The sequence below is a fragment of the Equus quagga genome, chromosome 20 (assembly GCF_021613505.1).
Source record: "Equus quagga isolate Etosha38 chromosome 20, UCLA_HA_Equagga_1.0, whole genome shotgun sequence".
NCBI lineage: Eukaryota > Metazoa > Chordata > Mammalia > Perissodactyla > Equidae > Equus > Equus quagga.
The window spans coordinates 23,674,899-23,695,936 of NC_060286.1; the positions used below are offsets into that span (position 1 = coordinate 23,674,899).

General features: G+C 37.1%; 1 protein-coding gene across 3 annotated transcripts in view; it reads right to left on the minus strand.

Annotated features, from left to right (window-relative positions):
- Positions 1-11,415: 11,415 nt before the first annotated feature.
- The window catches only part of DIO2 (iodothyronine deiodinase 2), a 209,708-nt gene continuing 200,085 nt past the window's right edge, over positions 11,416-21,038 (minus strand). Inside the window, exons 5-6 of one of the 3 annotated variants that reach the window (XM_046647434.1) lie at positions 16,520-17,116; positions 11,416-16,311 (exon numbers count right to left, since the gene is read on the minus strand). In XM_046647434.1, coding sequence (XP_046503390.1) covers positions 16,529-17,116 — 588 coding nt within the window. In that variant the 3' untranslated portion in view covers positions 11,416-16,311; positions 16,520-16,528. Of the gene's footprint in view, positions 17,117-21,038 lie in introns of all 3 variants that reach the window. The other 2 variants (XM_046647433.1, XM_046647435.1) reach the window with 2 other exon arrangements.

Here is a 21,038-nt window from a genome sequence, read left to right on the forward strand (position 1 = left end):
AGACAGAAACATTCATATAGGAAGGGTTCCCAAAAGAAGTATGTTATATTTAGTTTAAGATTGGCTATTATTTATTATACACTCCGTATCAGTACATGTGTTATTTCTATTCCCCACAACAAGCATTAGTGGTATTATTATCCCTTTTTGTAGAAGTATCTGAGGCACAGACAAAATTAATAACTTTAAGATCATACAGTTAGTGACAGAAATTGGAGTCACACCCAAGTCTGACTCCAATGCCCATGTGGTTTTCTGCCACGCCATTCTGATTCAATCAAATTTTAATTAAGTTTAGATGACCTCACTGGACATACAATTTGTAGAAGGAATATAATTGAGTTAGATACGAAATAGCATTCCTCCCTCACTGAGTGAACTTTATGTCCTCTCTCTTTGATCAAAAATGGGAAATAGACCCAAGGTTTCCACTGGATTCCTGTTTTTCATACTTCTGAAGCCCTTTGTAGAGCTCTCTTTTCTTCTCCCAAAGAATGTGACAATTCTCTGATTAAGAACTATATGAAATAACTAGTCATATCTTACCCTGAAAATCTGAAGTGAAATTTGACCAAGAATATAGTTTTTCCTTATGTCATAACTACGATGTCATCTTAGAATAGGAAATCTACACATATTATGATCCAACTCTACTGGGCTAGATCCTTTGTGCAGGAAGCAGAAAAATAATATGCAGCAGCTGTTGTTCACTGACCAGAAAAGTAGTAATTGAAAATGGTAAGGGCAGGAAAAAAATCCTTTAAAGCATACACTGGAAGCCCATGAGCCAAGCCCAAACTCTGTTGTGTTTTGTTTGGATTAAACAGTGTTTTAAAGCCATTTGACTTTATGGCCAATATTTAAAAGTTTGAAATTTCACACAAAAATCCAGATTTCTGGTTTCTTTTTAAAAAATATGAAGATCCGCTCACACCAGACTTGCATTCCTACATGAAAACTACCTACTCAGGCTTAGTAGCAACCAGGATGGCTGGTGCCTCCAACTGTGGATCAGTGAGCTTGAAATATAAAACATATATGGAGTAAATATAAAATACAGAAAATTAGAGCTGGAAGGAAACTTAGCAAAACGAAGCCAGCCTCCTTGTTTTAAATAAGGAAACTAGACCAGGAAGGTGATATCACCCATAGCTGCTTAGCAACAGGGCTACAACGAGGAGCTGGTTATTTTGACCACTCAGGCCATCAGTCTGTTTATTGACAAACTTCATAATGCAATAGGGACCTCACATGAAATTACAGTAGTGAGTATTTAAAAAGTCTGCTCTTCCAATGTTCCCTTGACCCCTCTCTTCTCTATTTGCATTAGCACTTTGCCTTACTGAATGACAACTAAATCCTTTGAGATAGGGATGTCAATTTATTGAGTACCCATATCAACATAGTTCTGAAAATAGGATACTGTACAAGCTCCAGCTTGTGTAACAAAAGTATTGGTCCTATATTAACTTTATTATAAATATACATTATTTTGTTCATTTACTCAACAAATATTTACTGAGTATCTACCATGTTCAAGGATCTGTATGGAGTACTCACTGGAGATAAAAAGAATGAAGAAGATAAATCAGATCTCTGCCTTCATGGTCAGAAATTAGCGGTACCATCTGTAACAGAATCTCCAACAGTGAATATGTGTTTCTCCAGATCCAAAAGCAGAATTTCTTTGTAGTTAATAGAGTACAGCAAATGTAACACACATAATCCATGATAGGTTTTTGTTTTTAACAAAAAAACATTTTTATCAGTGGCAAATAAGAATCAGAGGCCCCCAAAAAAGCAGTAAATTAATGAATCAAATGATAGAATAAATTATCTGGAACTAGGTAAAAATATTAACTTTTAATACTCCACATTTCTGGCCAATAATTTGATTCTTTGAAGCTGAAGTTTAAGACATACCTACGAAGTGAGAATATTTATATTGGAAGAAAAAGTTTCTGACCACCCATAAAGTCACAGAGTAATTGTCTTCGAAATATGCCTGTTGAATCAGAGACTTCACCACAGTTAGTGGAAGATGTAGAAACAATGAACATTTTGTTTTCTCATTTCTCATGGAATAGTCCTCTTCGCAAGATTCAGTCCAATAAACATGTATTGAGCACTTATTATGAATGAGTCATTATGTTTACCACTGGGAGGATGGAAAGATGACTATAAGATATTTACTTTCCTATATTAAACATTCATTACAGAGGCTAAGAGAGATAGAGAACAATTAATGCTTAACTACATGTTGTTTTATTATTTTGTTCAAAAAATAGAAAGTAAACATAATAGATATTCAAAAATATGAAGAAAATACTTCAAATGGGCAATGAGTCTTGAAGAGTAGGTAGTAACCACAGAGTCAAGGAGAATCTCAGGAACTGCAAGATGGAAAACTCAGTGGATGTGGATAACTAGGATCTTTTTTATTTTAGAAATTAAACCCCACCTGACCTCTAAAGGGGAATGAGGATGGTTAGAATAAAACAGTAGATTTGTTCTTAAAAGATGAAAAAAGAGGCTAGCAAGAAGAAGCTAAAGAAAAATAAAGGGAGAAGGGGAATTTATTGGCTTATTTAGCTAGACCATATTTAAGCACAGCTAGATGTAGGTACTGAACGGATGTCGTCAGTAAACCACCTCTCTCAGCGCTGCTTTCCTTTATGTCATCTTTAGTGTCATTCCCTAACTCCAGCAAACATTGAAATTGCTTCTTTCTTGTCCTCGTCCGTACATGAATTACCTGATCCAGATATTTAGGCAATTGATCATATTTAGTCAATACTTAATTAAATAATAATATATGTAAATTTAGTAGACAACCTCTTTTTTATTAGTCCTTTGAGACCAAGAATCTTAAAGAAAGTGCCAAATAGCATGTCTCGTATCATCTGTAGCAGCTTGCATATTATCTTTCACAAAGCAGAGGATCGATATATACTAGATGCAGTGAATTCATAGCAAATTGATCTTAGATGATGTGTTTAAGGTCTTGTATTTGGGGAAGGGATAAGGAACAATAATTTATAATAGATATTGGGGTAAAGAGAGGAGACAGTGACAGATTGTGTAAAGGATATGAAGGTGCAGTAATCATTTCTAGTATTTTCAAGGTTTACGGGTTAAAAACTAGGAATAATGCTGACTTGTTAAAATAACAAAAAAGCAACATTTTATAGGAGAATCAATTTGTGGAAGAAGATAAATTCCACTTTAGACATCTTGAGCTTTAACAGCTGATGAAATATTCAAGTTGCTACTTCATATGAACAAATGCCTATGGGAAATAGAAAGCAGATGGGAGTGTAGGTCTGAAGATATAGATTTGGGATTTGCTGTCATTAGCATAGAATTAATGGCAATAATCATTGGAATGGTTAACATTCCATAGGGACGAACAGCATCAAGTTCTGCTTTCAGCAATAAGATTGGCTACATATTCCAGAAAAACCTTCTACTACAAAACCCTGAGAAATTCTGCATAAAATAAAACTAGTAGACTTTAAAATGCATAGATAAGCAACAATGGAAATAAGAGAAAGTCACAGGTTTAAAAAATAAAACCCCAAAGAGCCTGAAATTGAATGTAAGCAAGTGTTCAAGTCACAGACTGCCCAGGGACATCTGACAGCAAGAATCGAGAAAGATCTCAGCCTGGGTCATAGTAACAAGTCAAATCTGAGACTCTTGCAGAACATTGGGTTACTTGGAGAGATACTCCCTCAATAAAAATGTGAGCCAGAAAAATTTTTATTCACTGGAAAAGAGAGCAACAGAGGAACCACTGTGCCTTAAGTCTTGGTAGGAGGAATCTCCTTTGGAAATTCATAATGGTAAGCCTGCCCTTACAAAGATCAGGGATCTGAACACTTGTTATCTTTGCATTCTAGTAAAACTGTAAGAAAAATTGATTTTTAAGGGCTTCTAGGTTATTAGTGGCCTGGGACGCAGGACAGAAGTGAACACAGATCCTACCTAGAGAAGCAATTCCTCAGAATCTATATAAATTAATATCAATTCCAATATAATTCCAAAAGGAAGACTATAATATAAAATTATCAAAACACAGTAAACAATGCACTAACTTCAGATGTTGGAATAATCAGATACAGACTATCTTAAAATATGCTTGAAACATTTGGGGGAAAGGGAAAATTAAAAATAAGAACATAAATGTGGTACTTTCAAGAAATAACCAGGAACATTTGAAAAAAGAATTCAAAAGAACTTTCATAAATTAATAATATAAATTTTGGACTTTCAAACTCAGTGGTTTGGTTAAAAACAGATTAGACACAGCTGAGGAGAGAATTGGAGAACTCATAAGAGAGATCTGAAGAAACCAAAAACAATGCAGCACTCTTGAAATAAAAAAAAGTATAAGAGATTTGGAGAATAGAATAAGAAGACAAATACATCTATTTGGAGTTAACAAAGGAAAAAGTAAATAAATAGAGGAAAATTGACATTCAAAGAATTAATGGCTTTGAGTTTTTTAAGCTCCCTGAAAGACATGTATCTTTAATTCAGGAAGCACAACAATACCAATAAGGGTAAATAAAAGAAAATCCTCATTTCAGTACGTGGTAGTGAAATTTAAAAGCAATAATGACAAAGAAAAAGAATCTAAAAGTGCAGTCAGAGAGACAGAAATAATACATACAAATGGGTAACAGACTGTCAGCAGACTCTCAACAATAATATTGGAAACAGCAGTAGTTTATCTATTATTATCTATTATTAACCAAAAGTTTATCTATAATTGTATACCTTCCTAAGAAGATATTCATAGATAAAAAATAAAAGAAAAAGTTTACTACAAACACAACTTCACTAAAAGAAGATCTAAAGAATGTACTTTAGGGAAAAAACCTCATTTCATGAAGTAGGCCTGTATTCAAGGACAGATAAGCAAATAAATTTGTAAATATGTAAGCAAATATAAATGAACAATGTCTGTGTATGAAATAATAGTAATTTGAAAAAGAACTAAAATAAAATAACATATCAGGATATGGGTGAGATATATATTGAGAAAATTACAAAGCTTCATTGAAAAACATTAAAGAATACCTAAATAAATGGAAAGATATACCATGTTCATGGATAGAAAGATGCAATACCATATAGATGTCAATTATCCCACAAAATAATCTATAAATTTAATAAAATTCCAATTAAAGTGCTAAAAATGTTCATTCTTGGAACTTGAAAAACTGATTCTAAAATTTACATGAAAGAGCAAAATGCCAAAAATAAGCAAGATGCTCCTTAGGAAGAAAAGTTTGTATGAGGAAAGTAGGGGGAGGAATTTGTAATAACAAAGCTTATTATGAAACCATAATGTTAGTTTTAAATCATGTGAAACTGGCACTTTTATAGGCCAAAGGCAAATATTGGTAACTTTGTGGTTCGATCTACTAATAAAGATGTAGCATAGTATTAGTTTAGAGAAAGATAAGTAGACAAAGGACATCTAAAATAGAGAGCATAGGGACAGACCCAGGCATATATGGAAACTTGTCAAAACTGGGATTACAGATCATTGGAATAAAAGGAATAAAGGATGATGCAATAATTAATTATCTGATAGAAAAGTAAAGTGAAATTAGATTTTGAAGCTAATGCCATAAACAAAATTAGCTCCAAGTGGATAAAACACATACTTATAAAAAGCAAATATTGAAACCACTAGAAGAAAATGTAGGATAATGTCTTTAAAAATATATTTTCTCCTTCTTCTACATTAATGGAATTTTCAGATGAGTAAATGGCTGCCCAAATAAAGACTACATTTTCCAAACTTTTTGCAGGTAGAATCATCTTGTGACAAAAGTTCTGGCCAATTGGATATAAGTAGAAATGTCCATAAAGCAGTTTCTAAGAATCTCCTTAGAAGACAGCTCATAGTCACATCATTTGCCCTTTTTTCTTCTCTCTTCCTTTTTTTGAATTTACTCTTCTGCCTGGGATATGGGTATATAAGGACTATAAGACATTATGGGGGTAGAAAGCTAGAAGGAGCCTAGATCTCTAAGGACTTCACGGAACAGAGCTGCCACACCTGCTGGAGATTGCCTGCCTCAGGACTTTAACATAAGAAAGAAAAATAAGCTTCTGTCTTGTTTAACTCATTATTATTTTAGGTCTCTGTTCCTCATCAGGCAAACCTAATGTTAACTAGTGCAATCTGCAATGACATTTCTTCTCTCCCTACTTCAGAAAAACTACAAGAGAGAAAGAATATATAGAAATAATCCTACAAGAACATCCACTTTTAATAGCCTAAATGGGAAGAGGGAACAGTAAAAGAGAGAGAAGAACCCGTAAGAGTGAGAAGTGCCAAATGCTGTGAAATATAGAGAGTGAGAACTGAAAAAATTTACCTCTGGACTTGTCTAGATTCAGAGGTCACTGGTGCCTTTAGACAACTGTTTGCAAAAAATGACTAAGAAGCGAGTGAAGCAACATAGCACTCAAGGGATTATTGCTGCTTGCACGTTACTTGGAGGTCTTCCAGCTCCACACAAAACCAGTATACAAACACGTTTGGTGTTTCTTGGCTACGGGTGTGACTAGAGGTACCTGAATCATCAAGAAACAGAAATAGACCTTATCCTGGATAATTTCTTGATTTCTTTTCCGTAATCATGGCACACCCAGTAGGAACATGCCTGGTCTCCTCTTTCTGGTCACTAGGATGGAGATGACAATCCAATTGGGGTTCAACCTCTCTCTCTCCTTAACTGCATGAGGGGATCTTTTTTTCTCTATATTTAGAAGGTAATCATTTTATGCCATGGAATGAAATGCATTGATTGCTATTAGTAGTATATTTATAGATGCACATATAAGTTTTAACCTGTAATAGAAAATGATAAATCGTCTAAAAGTATAACTAACATGTGGGCCTGACATCACTCGCCAACCTCTCTGTACAGAAGCCATGATCACCAGAAGAAGGGAAGAAGTGGATGCAGGCCAGAATTTTGAACCTTGGAAAACATAAGTAGGTATTCCTTGACATACCCAAGGGAAGAACTTTTAAAAAGTGTGCACAAATTAAGAACAAGTGCTAAAAGAAATTATTCCATAAGAAATAGTGGTAGAGAATGAATTTAGGGAATTTCAGTCAACATGACATAAAATAGCCTATATTTATATATCCTTAAAATATAATAGGAAGCACATTTAAAGAGTCAGTAATGGAGTTGACAGAAAGAAATAATTAGTGTTGGGTTTGATGAAGGAGAGGGCAGCTATTACAAAAGCAGGAAGATTTTTCCCCATAGGATGATGACTACTGGAAATGGAGGATTAGGTTCCCCTAGTACCGTCAGAAAGTGGGAATGCCTAAAGTTTTCTCTTAGCATTTTCTTCACTTTAGAGAAACTTTACTATTTCAAACATTTACAACGCACTCCTTCTCCTGGTAGAATGGTAAAGCACCTAAAGCTCAAACAGTTAAGGTAACGAAGGTATCGAATAAGGTATAGATGAACAGAAACACAAAAGGCTGAAGAAGTGATGCCTGATGAATAACTATCCGGCAGCATTAAGTGGGGATGATGCCTCCTATGGGAGTGGCCTATGAGGATACCTAGGCCTATGGTACACATGCTAATAAATTGCCTGAATTGCCTTTCACATGTCGTCTAAAATGTATAAATCAAGATATTTGCCTGAGTTACATAGACTATACCAAATATACAATCCACTCCATTCTATCCCATCTCCATGCTCATCATATCCAAGCTAAAGTTCTTATCTTTTTTGGAGTGAGAAGGAAAATTCGAAAGGGACAGCAAAGCCACCAAAGGAAACAGAAGTGAACCTCCCTTTTCCAAAGCAGGAATGGGAGCAGCTAGGTTTCTGGATCCCTAGCATTCTCTCAGCCCAGTCTCCCCAGTTTGGGCCAATTAAAATGGCCACAATTAATTAAGAGGTACTGGGAATCTCTGCCACTACTCTAGAAGACCTAGGCAGCTGCAAGACCCAGACTCATTCCCCCTGGGAATTTAAGCTACAAGCTCCAAGTGTTGGCATGTGCTCCTTGGGGAGCCTACTGCAGCACGGTTCTAGCCAGTCTTGGCTCTTGGAGGTAGACCTCCTGAATTCAAAATGGTCAGATGTGCAAGCTCACCCAGGACCTCTCATCAACTTCACAATAACAGACCTTGCATTTTCCTGATGAAAAGGTTTCAAGTGTTTGCACTAGCAGATGTTGGGGATTTATTCTATGCCTCTTCCTCTAGCCTATCTTCCTTTTGTCTTTTGCCCAAGCAGGGCACAGCAGTTGACTAAGATGACTAAGCCACAGCGAGTCCTCACCCACATAAAAACTGGAAAAGGATTGTGAATACCTTTGCAGAATGTCCCAGTACAATGCATTATATTAAGGAATTTTATTACAAATTTTCCTGGAATATCTTTAAGGGCTCAATGTTGCTGGGAGAGTTTCTTGTTTTTAAAGTGCTCTTTTCCATGTTTTTTTCTCCAGTTTTTTCTAAAGGTCCTTCTAGATGGAGTTAAATGGCAAACTTCAAGGTTTTTAGGCTCAGTACATTTGGAGTTTATATCTGGTACCCTAGATATCGTGTTTAGATTTTTGATTTACCAGCTGGACTGTAAACACTTACAGTGGGGGAAACTATTTTATACCATTTGTACACACAGCCACTGAGTGCTATTCTTTTGATGGCTAGTACTTTACTTACGACTTCATAGGCGCTCGAAACATTCATTGGTGGTTGCATTTTAGTTATTTAAATATCTGCTCACCCAGGAGAGGAAGAAATACACAGAAATATGAAACATAGCTTCTATCCTCAGTTCTCTTAACTTTTACTTAATTATATTGAATTGTCCTTTCTAAGTATGATGGACACATTTTGGTATCTTATTTTTTGACTGATTTGGCTTTGTTAGTCCCAACTAATGGACATTTGGTAAATATGTATTGACTTGCTAAATGGAAGACAGTCCATCTTGTTCTCTATCTAAATCTTGCCCATCCTTCTAGGTCAGTTGAAGTCCTTTTAAACTCCACAGTCTCCTCTGAGAGCTCTATCCATAGGATCCTTCCTATCTCTGAACTTTATTTTTTTTTAAAGAATGGCACCTGGGCTAACAACTGTTACCAACCTTCTCTTTTTTTTTCCTGCTTTATCTCCCCCAATCCCCCCCATACATAGTTGTCTATCTTAGTTGCAGGTCCTTCTAGTTGTGGCATGTGGGACGCTGCCTCAATGTGGCCTGACGTGTGGCGTCATGTCCATGTCCAGGATCCAAACCGGCGAAATCCTGGGCTGCCACAGCAGAGCGCGCAAACTTAACCACTTCGCCTACGGGCCCGGCCCCTCTGAACTTGTTTTTATTGATTGCACATATCTAATCACTTATTGAGGTGCCTCTTCGTAACCCTTATTATTAGGGAAGTTAAAAATCATGGCCACTGAGTTAACTTCTAGTACCTTTGCATATTCTCAGCACTTCGTGCTCTCCTTCTTCTGGTAACAAACCCTACTTCCATGCCAAAAGAGTGGGCATGGAACACAAGCTCGTCCAATTCAAGTCCTTCCCTGGGGGAAGAGTCAAACTCTATCTGAACTGTGTCTATCTGAACTGCCTTATTGTTAGAATGTAAGTAACACACAGCATGGTGATTATAGTTAATACTACTATATTACATATTTGAAAGTTGCTAACATAGTAAATCTTAAAAGTTCTCATGATAAAAAAAATTATTTTGTAGCTATGTGTGGTGATGGATGTTAACTAGATATCGTGGTGATCATTTCGTAATATGCACAAATACTGAATGATTATGTTGCACACCTGAATCTAGTGTTATATGTCAATTATACCTTAATTTAAAAAAAAAGAGAGACTGTAAGTGAGGAGTTTCCCCCAGCCAAGTTATCAACGTAAGGAGAAGCTGGCCTGAGAGAATAAGCTGACACCCAAAAAAGAGCAGTGACAGAAGACTTTGCAAGCACTAAAGCTTTCTAAGTCCCTGAATCCAGCTGTTCCTGAGGCAGGATTCATCCCAATCATGTTCAGGGTCTGGTTATATCAGCCAATAAGTTCTGTGGTTGTATTTTTTGGAGACTAAATTTGAGTTTGTCACTTGCAGGGTCTTGAAAAATCCATGACAGGCTCCTTAAGGAAGTCATGTCTTTGTGAGTTTAGTTTGACTGCTTCTGCACATCCCGTTGCGCCTGGCACAGGGGGCACTCTGTGAAGAACAGAAAATCAGTAGATGTCAAAATAATGGTTCTTTAAATTTCCATTAAAATCCTGGAATGTTATATAAGACACTACAAATATTAAAGAAATTATTATGTCTAGGAAATTATGCGCAAGTTCAGAGTCTCAAGAGATACTAACACTTTGGGTAAGTAAGCTGTTTTCAGGAACAAAATGCACACATTTAACATGTTGCAAATATATTTCTTGTCATAAGAAGCCACTGGGTCCGTGAACCATTTGTATCCATTATGCTTTCTCATAGTGGAAAGTGCTTAATATAAACGTGTTCAGATGTTTTTTTTTCATTCCACATTAATGTACTGTCGAGCATATAATTATATATACACACACACAGGCAGATACAGCCAGCCCTGGTGGTCTAGTGGTTAAGATTCAGCAGTCTCACTACCATGGCCCAGGTCAGGGAACCACACCACAACATGTGTTGGTTGTCATACTATGGCAGCTACATGTTGTTGTGATGCTGAAAGCTATACCACTAGTATTTCAAATGCCAGCAGGGTCACCCATGGTGGACAGTTTTCAGTGGAGTTTCCAGGCTAGACAGACTAGGAAGAAGGACCTGGCTGCCCACTTCCGAAAACATTGGCCATGAAAAACCAAGAATAACAGTGGAGCCTCTAAAGTGAGAGGATGGTGCAAAAAGACAGGTCAGAGTTCTGCTCTGCTGTACACAGCGTTGCTAGAAGTTGGAATCCACTCCATGACACTAATGACAACATATACAGGCATACATACACAGCGCGGGTGTGTATGTGTATGTATTGCTTTAACCAGCTTCCTGGAAACTTTATTTATTGCACTTAGAAAACTCAGGGTGTAAACATAACAAAGTAAAAGTTTCCTCCACAGTCTCTTTAACAGGCCCCATTCCATGAATTGCATGTGCAACTTGTTCATGAATATGTAAAGTATCTGAAGATTTTCTTTTAACTTGTCTTGATTTCCTTGAAGACTCTGGCACACAGCATGAGATTAAAATAACCTGGCATTGCTGGCGACTTTGCCCACAAATACCAAGGAATAAATATTAGAGTGATGGATTCTCTTTCCCTTGTCAGCCATGAATGTGTCCCAGCCAGGGGCAAGGTCTAGAGAGTAATTTAAAAATAAACAAATAGAATCAAAGAGTAACTTTACTCTTTTATTCAAAGTTTATTAAAATACAAGAACAAATTGTAAAAGCACACATACCACTCAGCACCAATATAATAACACTCTTTCTACTGATAATCTCCAAAACATTTCTGTTTCTGCAACTGAGAAGCAGAGATATACGCACATGCATTCTCACCACATTTACCCAGTACTCACAGCATCACACCCCGAATATTCTCCTTGCTAGGGAGACAAAGATGGGCAGAGGCAAACTAATGTGACTACATCCAACCACTAACTGAGTCGATGACTCTTTCGTCAGTAGTTATCATTTGCACATTGGTAACCTCTGCACATCCCTGTCTCCCTCTTCGGGGGCCCGATTACTTGGGCTAGTGATGGAGTCTGGTGATAATGTGATACAAAACTAAACAAAACTGGCCAACATTCCCTACCCAATATCTTTTAATTGCTTTGGTTATAAAGTACTGAATACTTATGTCTTCACATCCTCCAATCCTAACACACATAAAAACCACACCAACCAGTGACATGGTCTGGAGAAGTCTTGAGAGAATTTTATTTATTTCCCACTCCCTTCTGTGGGCTTCTTTCACTTATGTGTTTACCTGTTTGCTTTTTCAGGGGAGGAGGGAGTTTTGAGCCAAAAGAGTGACTTCATTAAACATCTCCAGGGTCTTCGAAGTCTCCCCAGTAAATATTAAATAAACTCCCTGGAGCTCTGGTGCTGCTGCCCCAGATGGGCAGCAAGCCCCAACTTGTATGAGCAGTCTTGTTTGGATATCTGTACATGTTTGCTTTCTATTGGTTAAGACTCACCTTGGAACAGAGCTAGGTCTCTTGAGTCTGAGACCTCGCTTCTGGTGCTATCCAAAACATAAGGCATTAGGAAGTGGCCCAATGTTGAGTTCATCCTAAAGTCACTCAATGACTCTGAGCAGCCCTCCAATGGTGAGAAATTTCTTTTCAAATCTTCCCCAATCAGTAGACCGAGCCCTCAGGGGCTAGTTCTTCCCAGTTAGCAACTTCCTCACTTTCCCAGGCCCAGATCTCAAGACACTACCAAGGGAGTGCTGATCACCTAGCAAAGGTCAGTACTTATGCCCCATTCTGCATGTACACACGAAGACTGCGTTTGGCTTCTATTTTTAAGATAAAGGAGGAAGCGGGGAGGAGGTTGGAATATAACTAGAAACACTTTAGCTCTGATTTTTGGCAATATCACTTTTTTAAAAATCTCCTGAAATTAAAAGCCTCCCTGTTAGTCTCCACTGCTAGGAGACATGACATCAGGCATGTTCTGAAAAGCTCCAAATGCTGGTAAACGTTTTCGTTAACCCTTCAATGGTACAGAAGTCAGAGTCTATATTTTCCCCTTTGTAATGGCCATGTGATTCTAATTAAGCTTATTTCCTAAACCATCAGTCAGAGGACAGTGGAATAAATGTCCAGGTTTATCCTCTTATGGTTTACAGAATGGCAAATCCTGTACATCAGTGCATTTCTCTTGCCATGTACACAGCCCACAGGGCATGCTAAGGGTACCTCGTAGTCAGCTGGGAATTTTCCCAAAGGCATAGATGTTGTCTTTAACCTGCCCCTCTGGTATTTTATGCAGCAAGGCAGCACCCACGCATGACCTCACCATATTTCATAGTTTTTATTCGAGCCCAAAAAGTGAAATACACTCAGGCAAAATGCAAGACAGCAGGTTTTCTTCTGTCCTTGATCATGGAGTAGGCATTTCCTAGTTAATGGCGGGAGAACTTAAGTAATTCAATAAGCATTTTGAAGTTGATATTACCAAAAGTCAGAAGTCCATTCTACAAACAAGGTGAAGACTTAGGACCAAAGATCCAAAACATGAATATAAAAAGTCATATAAGTTAAATGACCGTCACTTTAGCTACACAAAGCAAGAACAGAGTTACTAATCTGCCTCTAAGGAGGTCAGTTACATGTTAATATCTGTTTCAAACACTTCTACCTTATTGTGCAGGCATTTCATTCATGCCCATTCAAGAAAGTCACGTTGTGTTGATTTCACTAGTATTTTCTCTAATCAATAAAATAAAGTAGTTTTGAACAGCTCCAAGACATAAGTCTTCAAACACTAAACGTTTGAGTAAATCCCGATGCTATGATAATATCTAAAATTGCTTGGAAACTATTTCAATAATAGACAAGCTAATTCAGTTTAAAAGGCTAAACTGAAAGCTCCATGTAAACATAGGCTATGGGGAGAAAAATGTTTAGGTACTAAGAAGAAGAACTCAAAGGTATATATATAGTATATTATACATATATACTATATATATGCTATATATATATATAATTTTTGCCTTGTGAGAATAAGAACTACAACTCTTCAAAGGAATATACTTTATAAAAGACAGGATAAGTGGGGTGGGTATTGACAATCTGATAATTTCTCTGAGCATATCAGCTAAGCATTGATTCTCCTCTATCTCAAATAATGAGTTCTTGTTAAATTCATAAAAGATACATCACAGGAAATTATAAAAGTTTGTGTTGAGATAAATAGGTTACATAATTACAGGCTTATCATAACTCTGGTAACACCAAACCATTGTATATATTATAGGATTCCTGAGCTTTGTCAATTCACTTTCTCCATTGGCCCCCTAAAAGCCTTTCTTTCATCTGTGTTCTATTGAACGTATCTTTTTCCCTGATATTCAGCCTATGCCTTTGTATGTTTACCTCTGCTGCTTCATTTCTCCATTGGACTGTCCTCTGGGAGAGGAACTGCCCGCACACAACCTTCACTTTCTTTAAAAATATATCACAACTGGGTGATTTTTTTCATCATCCTTTTCCCTAGACGCCTAGCACTGACTGCCTTACCCAAATCTCATCCCCCCACCAGCTTCTCTAACATTCTGTTCCATTATTGCACACGTTGAACAAAGGGGGAGTTGAAGGACAATTGTGTGAGTGTGCCATAACCAATTTTTCATTTTACTTTTCCAGGGTAACACATAAATCTCAACACCATTTTGAAGATAAAAATCAATAGGGCCCACTGATAAGACTTGAATATAGTGTTTAACAATTGAGGACTTTGAAATCATCTATTCTCAATGTGATTTTCCAGAAATTCATTAGATGACACTTTCAAAATTTGCTTTGTTTCTTTGTGGGTGTGTTTTGTAGAATTTAAAACACTAGGAAGCTTAAATGTTGCTGTAAAAAATAATCAGTTACAACAGTGCTTTAATATCTAAACGATAAACTAGTGATATGACTGCTGTGTTTCTTCAGTTCCTTACAGACTTTGGGTTTTTGCACACTCAGTTCCCACTTTTTTCTCATTTCAGGCAACTAGTTCAGGAAGATATTTTCAACTTTAGATATCTGTTTCTCTTAGCTTTATTTTATGATTCAATTATTAATGGAATGGTCGTAAGAACTTTTGACTGTACATATAAATGCAACCATATACTGTGATTTGACAGCATCCTCAAATTTACAATAGAAAATTTATGATACAAAATTGGCTGGTCTATTCTTTTGGAGGTTATGATATTTAGATATTACTTATATTACATATAAGTAAAACTATAGTGTCTTTATTTTAAAGCAAAATATGGTATCTTTATACTAAAATAACATTATAATAATGTATTATAGAGGCCTTAGATTACTAGATCTCAGCTAATAGGAACAAAGGAAGACCCAAGTCCAAATTCAAATGTAAATGGGAATTCCATTTTACCAAATTCTATGCAACTGAGGGTTGCCTTATATCAAAGCCTCCAAAATTACTGATGGGAATTGTCTCAAACTAACTTGCTCTTCTTCTATTTCACAACTGAAGAAGCCTCACTTGTTTGCACCTATTATTCATTATAGATCACCTACTTCGGGAGGAAAACGGTGCTGTAGCTGAACGGCTAGTGCACCCACCTCCCACAGCAGCGAGAATATCTATAATATACATATATATTGCTGACCTAAAGAGGACACTCTTCAGCTTAGCATTCAGAGAACACTGCTATAGAGACTGAGACCAAGAATGAGTGGGGCCACATCAGAATTGTAGGGATGGAGAGGGACAGACCAGTACCACTGGACCCACTGCTTTTACCTTTAATCAGTATCATGGGGTATAATTCACCCCATGAAAACATACACACCACAAACATATTTCAAAATAATTATTTCCACAACAAAATCCTCATACATACAAATATCAAAGTATGTTTTTTTTCCCTTTCAATCTCCCTTTCTCCCTCAATCTAGGAGTATATGATAAATACATTGATTTCATATGTATATTCTCTATGCTACTTTTAGTCGAGCTGCTTCTTTTTCTGGCCTGTGTATATTTTCATGTTTCTGTGGCTAACAAATTAGTCTCACTCTACAGCTTCAAGGTGAATCTTGATGAAGCCTCCTAATCTTTCTGCCTCCTTTTCCTAGGTTGTCAATTTGATTTTCTTCTAGCACTTTCTCCACCTGCCTAGAAAGTAACCCTCAGATTTCAGATGATTATTCATGGCATCTACAAATATACCTGTGAGTTCTGGGATTTTTAGACTGGCAAAGGGCACTACATGGCTAGAAACTAGAACATCAGAAACTACTCTAACATGTTAAACACCAAGGTCCTAACCACATGGCCTGGATTCAAGGACTCCTTATTAGTAAACATTTGGGAATTTTCTGGTTGGGCTCTATCCATGCTGAATAAAGCTAAGGCAATACCCCTTATACTAAGAAGGACAGTAGCCTCCCTCAGATAGTAGTTATTCAGGTAAGTCTTTTCTTCAGGTCCCAAAGTATGCATCAGCCGTCTCACTTCTTTCTCAAGGCAGAATGAAGACATGCTGAAACAGGGTTTCTTCCCCTCCATCTTGGGATCTTGTCACTCAGGGCTTTTCACTAGAAAGAGAAGTGATGGGGCTACTATTAGCCAAATGCCATTTGAGAGGTGAAAGAAGTAGTGAGATGTTAGAGGTTTATGTTCTTCTGACAAGTAAATTCCTGTCTTTCAGTGAGGCCATGGGATTCAGCTGAAATAGTGGATTCAGGTCTTAGTTTCCTTTCCTGTACATAATGTTTTCTTAAAAAAGCTCTATGACAATCATACCTTTAACCGCTAACTTAGATTTCATCTCTCGCTGAAATTCTTCTCCAGCCAACGCCGGACTTCTTGAAGGTTGTAGTAGAAGGGGCCCTTTCCTCCTAGATAAGCAATTTTCTGTCTCTGCACAATACACACACGTTCAAAGGCTACCCCATAAGCTACATTGGCATTATTGTCCATACGGTCAGCCACAACTCGGCACTGGGGCGGCAAGGAGAAACGCTCCAGAAGCTGGTGGGCTGCAGCACATCGGTCTTCCTGGTTCTGGTGCTTCTTCACCTCAAAAGACAAAGAAGAGTCCCCAGGCACCGCCCAACCATCTGAAGGATGAGCCTCATCAATGTAGACCAACAGGAAGTCAGCCACTGATGAGAACTCTTCCACCAGTTTGCTGAAGGCTGGCAGCTGGCTAATAAAAGGAGGTCAAGTGGCTGAGCCAAAGTTGACCACCAGTGGGCGCTCAGAGCTGGCAAAGTCAAGAAGATGGCACTCAGTTCCATCAACTGTCTTCCCCTGGGCACCATTTCCTCTGTTGTCACCTCTATCTGGATTGGAGACATGCACCACACTGGAATTAGGGGCATCTTCACCCAATTTCACCTAGTGGGGAAAAAAAAGAAAGAGGGAGAGGATAACACATTAAACACATTGCCACTTCAATTTACTATTTATAAAAACAATTGGCTCTAATACAATGTAGTATTTCCTTCAGAGGATGGTAAACATATACTGATTTGAGTAAAGAGGCATCATGGCAGGTAATGTAAAGAATGGCCAAAAAAAGAATGGAGAATAAAAGTCTTTTTCATCCTGTATATCCACTGTAGGTAATTATTTTCATCACTGAAGGCACTGCAGTTAACTCTCTTCATAACTAAGTTGAGGCTGGTATTCTTTACTATCCTTACTTTGCTGGCAATGCTTAGCACACACTAAATAACAAATGATTAATTGACTTTATTTTAAAAGTTAAAAGTGAAGGGTCTACTTTAATACAAATTATCAGAGTCGTGGGACATAGTACCTCTTTATGGATTCTCACTTCCAAATTCTAAAATACTCAGGAAAGACTGATTTTCTTGCATGATGCAAAGTCATTTCATCTCAACCCATGGGCAATGATATCAATGGGCTCTATTCTTGGCCAGAGCTAGAAACTCTGTGGTCCACTATTTATAAGAAGGGCTACTCCCACTGAAACCTCTTCAGCTTCCCCATCTGTAAAATGGTGATAACAATTTTTGTCTTCTTCATATGGTTATAGGAGAATAACATAAGGAAAAGAACTCCTTGTACACTATAAATCATTGTGTGGGTGTAGGTTGCCATTATTAGATGCCACCTAAACACATTTTCCTGGGCAATTATGTGTTTAAAAAAAATTATCCTTAGAAATGCTTTGAGCTCTCCTCAATATGATGGCCTCCTGGAAGTTTCTACAGCTGCTGCTTACTTCGCTGTCCTTATGACTAGAACCTCACCATTTTCATTAAATGAACAAAAACATGCAATCATTCCAGAATTCTTTAATTTCTCATTTTTACGTGATTTTTTTGTTTGTTTCCCCCTTTTTACCTAGAAAATCACAAACCATTTGCTTTTCTACCATAATTTATTAACAAGCTCCTCTAAATCATAAAATACTCAGGCAGAAGAGGTATAGAGGAAAATTGTTCCATGTGCCCCTTTCGCATGTGGGTTAAATAGTTGAACACAGACTGAAAGAAAGTTTGCTGGCCTTTGGATCTGTAAATGGATAATAAAAAGCAGGCAACATAAAAGAGCCAATTACTTCAGTTTGAATTAACACACTTGGCTCTTCCCCTAGAATGGTTTAGTCAAAGCCAATAACATTAGGGACAACTTACGACTGTACAATTGATTTTTGTACACTATTCTTAATATTACAAAACACTTCCAACCAAATCGACTTATTCCTCTCATATAAATACAGCCACATACAACACTGCTGTTAATTGAAGTCACTTACAAGTGAATTGTTAACGACTCAACAATCCAAGCTGATAAAAAAACACTCAAGGGCTTTTATTCAGAAGCTTCTATCTAATGTTAAGGCATAACTCATTTTAACTGTAGAGAAAGAATTAAAGAAAACCTTTCTCTCCCTTCTGAAAAATCCAAGCAGGGTAGGTTTGAAACAAGTACCATTATTTTTCTAAAAGAAATCTTAGACTAACAATCTTCTTTCTTAGGAAAAGGAAGCCACTGGAGTGACTTAAGGACATTGGTTTTCAGTCACTATCAGGGAGAAAGCTATTTTATTTACATTAATTTTCTTGGTTAATCTGCAAGTGGTACTAGATGAAGAAACCTAATAAGACACTTCTAGCTGAATTATTTTATATGAGCTACACTCATCGCTGAGGTATTAAAACATACACAAAATTTAAAGATAGATATTTTAAAGGTATTATAAACTTTTAATCTATGGATTCTTTTTGTACTTCTTTGTAGATTTAGGTGGCGGGTAGCATTGCTATCACCATCTTGTTAGATCTTTTCCACTTAAAATAGCAATAACGATAGAGTTCTAGGAGGGCTCCTTTTAACAACATAGTTGTGCTGTGTTCCTCAACATACTGTGATCTAAAGACCTGAATTCATTCAGATCAGTCTGAATGCATTAGCTGTTGTAGCAACTTCTTGTTAAGTGAGCGATCCACATACAGGAGAAAGATCACCTTTGGACTACAGACTTCTAAGTCCTTAGTAGGTGAAAATATCCACCTGCTTTTTGAAGTCATTTTTAAGACCTAGGAACAATTGTGTGGTCTTGTTAACTGGGCCTCTGCCGTCCCTAACTCTCACCCACGAAGACTGTTGACCCTTGCTTTATTCCAGATCATTCAACTAAGTAATCTAATCGGATGTTTCAGTCGCAGGTGGCTCTCTTGTTACCTGTAGTTAATTTTCTTGGAAAGTTAAAGTACCTTTTCCTTCTTCTTAGTAAAAATGTATAGTGTGGCCACATAATTCTTTCCAAAATACACAGACTGGCTTACCTTGGAAAATTTAGAACAAGTACAACAACTGCACCTTAAAATTAAAAATTAGGAGTTACAAAATACACACCGCTCTTTGTGTGGGATGTTTGGCATTTTGTTAAACTGGAAAATATATATAACTTTTTAAATTTTGTTGAATGAATTACTGAATGAATGATAGTTGTTATAATCCCAGGTAGGGGTCAGTGAAGAATTTTACACTGAATAATAACCTTGGCCTGAAATGAACATAGCTATATTTGGGTGATGGATGAGCTCACTGAGGCAGATACTCTGGAAATGTGAATCCTGGAGCCATACTGTAGAGCACTGCCATAATCAACGCTTAATGCTGTTGATCTGTTTTGATTATCTCAGCTGGTCAGTGCATAAAACGAAAGTAGCCAATCCTCTTTAATTTGCTGAGCTGCCGTGGGACCCTACTGCAAATTAGAATGTCATAAACAGATATCCTGTTCATGAGGGTGACCAGGTAAGGAAACATGCATAGGTAAGATCAATGCTATTAATAAAACTATAAGGAAAAAACACACACCCATAATGTGTAAGCCCAAAAGTGCGTAGACCAGTAGTCTGTTTTTATAAGCATCATATACTAATCATAAAATTTGTCCGCCTTTACTAAAACCTGCTGATGGAGGACTATTCAGCAACAATCAAAAACAAAAATCCTTGGAAATTTTAAAGATGAAAGTTTGTTTTAAACTAAAAAGAAAAATCTTTTAGAAGGACTTTATTGTTCATTTTTCATCTTCGCATTTGATCATCGTGAAAATTAAATTCCTATTATGACCAGAGTTTCAAGTGGAGGATTTCTTGGTTTGCTCGGATATGCACCCTGCTGAGATGGAATGGGAGAATCACCGTTGTCTTCAATGATGGAAGATTCTTTGCTTTCCCCAGGAGCAAAGCATTCCTTGACAAACAGCCAAAATGATGAAGAAAATAAAGTTGGTCCCATAATAACATTTAGACTGCAGGAAAGAAGCTCAACAAAAACAAGTTATCCCCTGGTACTCCCAAACTTTGTTTTAATTTCCCACAGTGGCACAGAAAGTCTCCTGGCCACAAGTTACCTATCATCTTAATTTCTCCTTCTTAGAGGGTTTGTGTTTGGTTTTTGTCCTTAATGAGACATATTTGCCAAAGAGGCATTCAAAAGGCATTTTTTACTCTTGCGGAAGAGTAATTAGGTCGGTACCTCGTTCCCTGCCAGCACTAGCTGCTCTAAAGAGAACCTTGCCCAGTATTTAATGCCCAAACACAAGAAGCATCATTTCCACTAATTGGTCTTGAAGTTCCGATGTTCCCAAAGGGTCCCTTTATTTTGTAAGGATCAGAAAGGACATACGTAAAATGTAATATTGTCATCACTGACTTTTCTCTGTCTCATTTGCACTATTACAGTTGTTCTTTCTTATGTTTTTGTAATCCACATCACCACAACACCAACAAGGGAGGTAAATAAAGGGTTTGCATTTTTACAGCAGGGGACC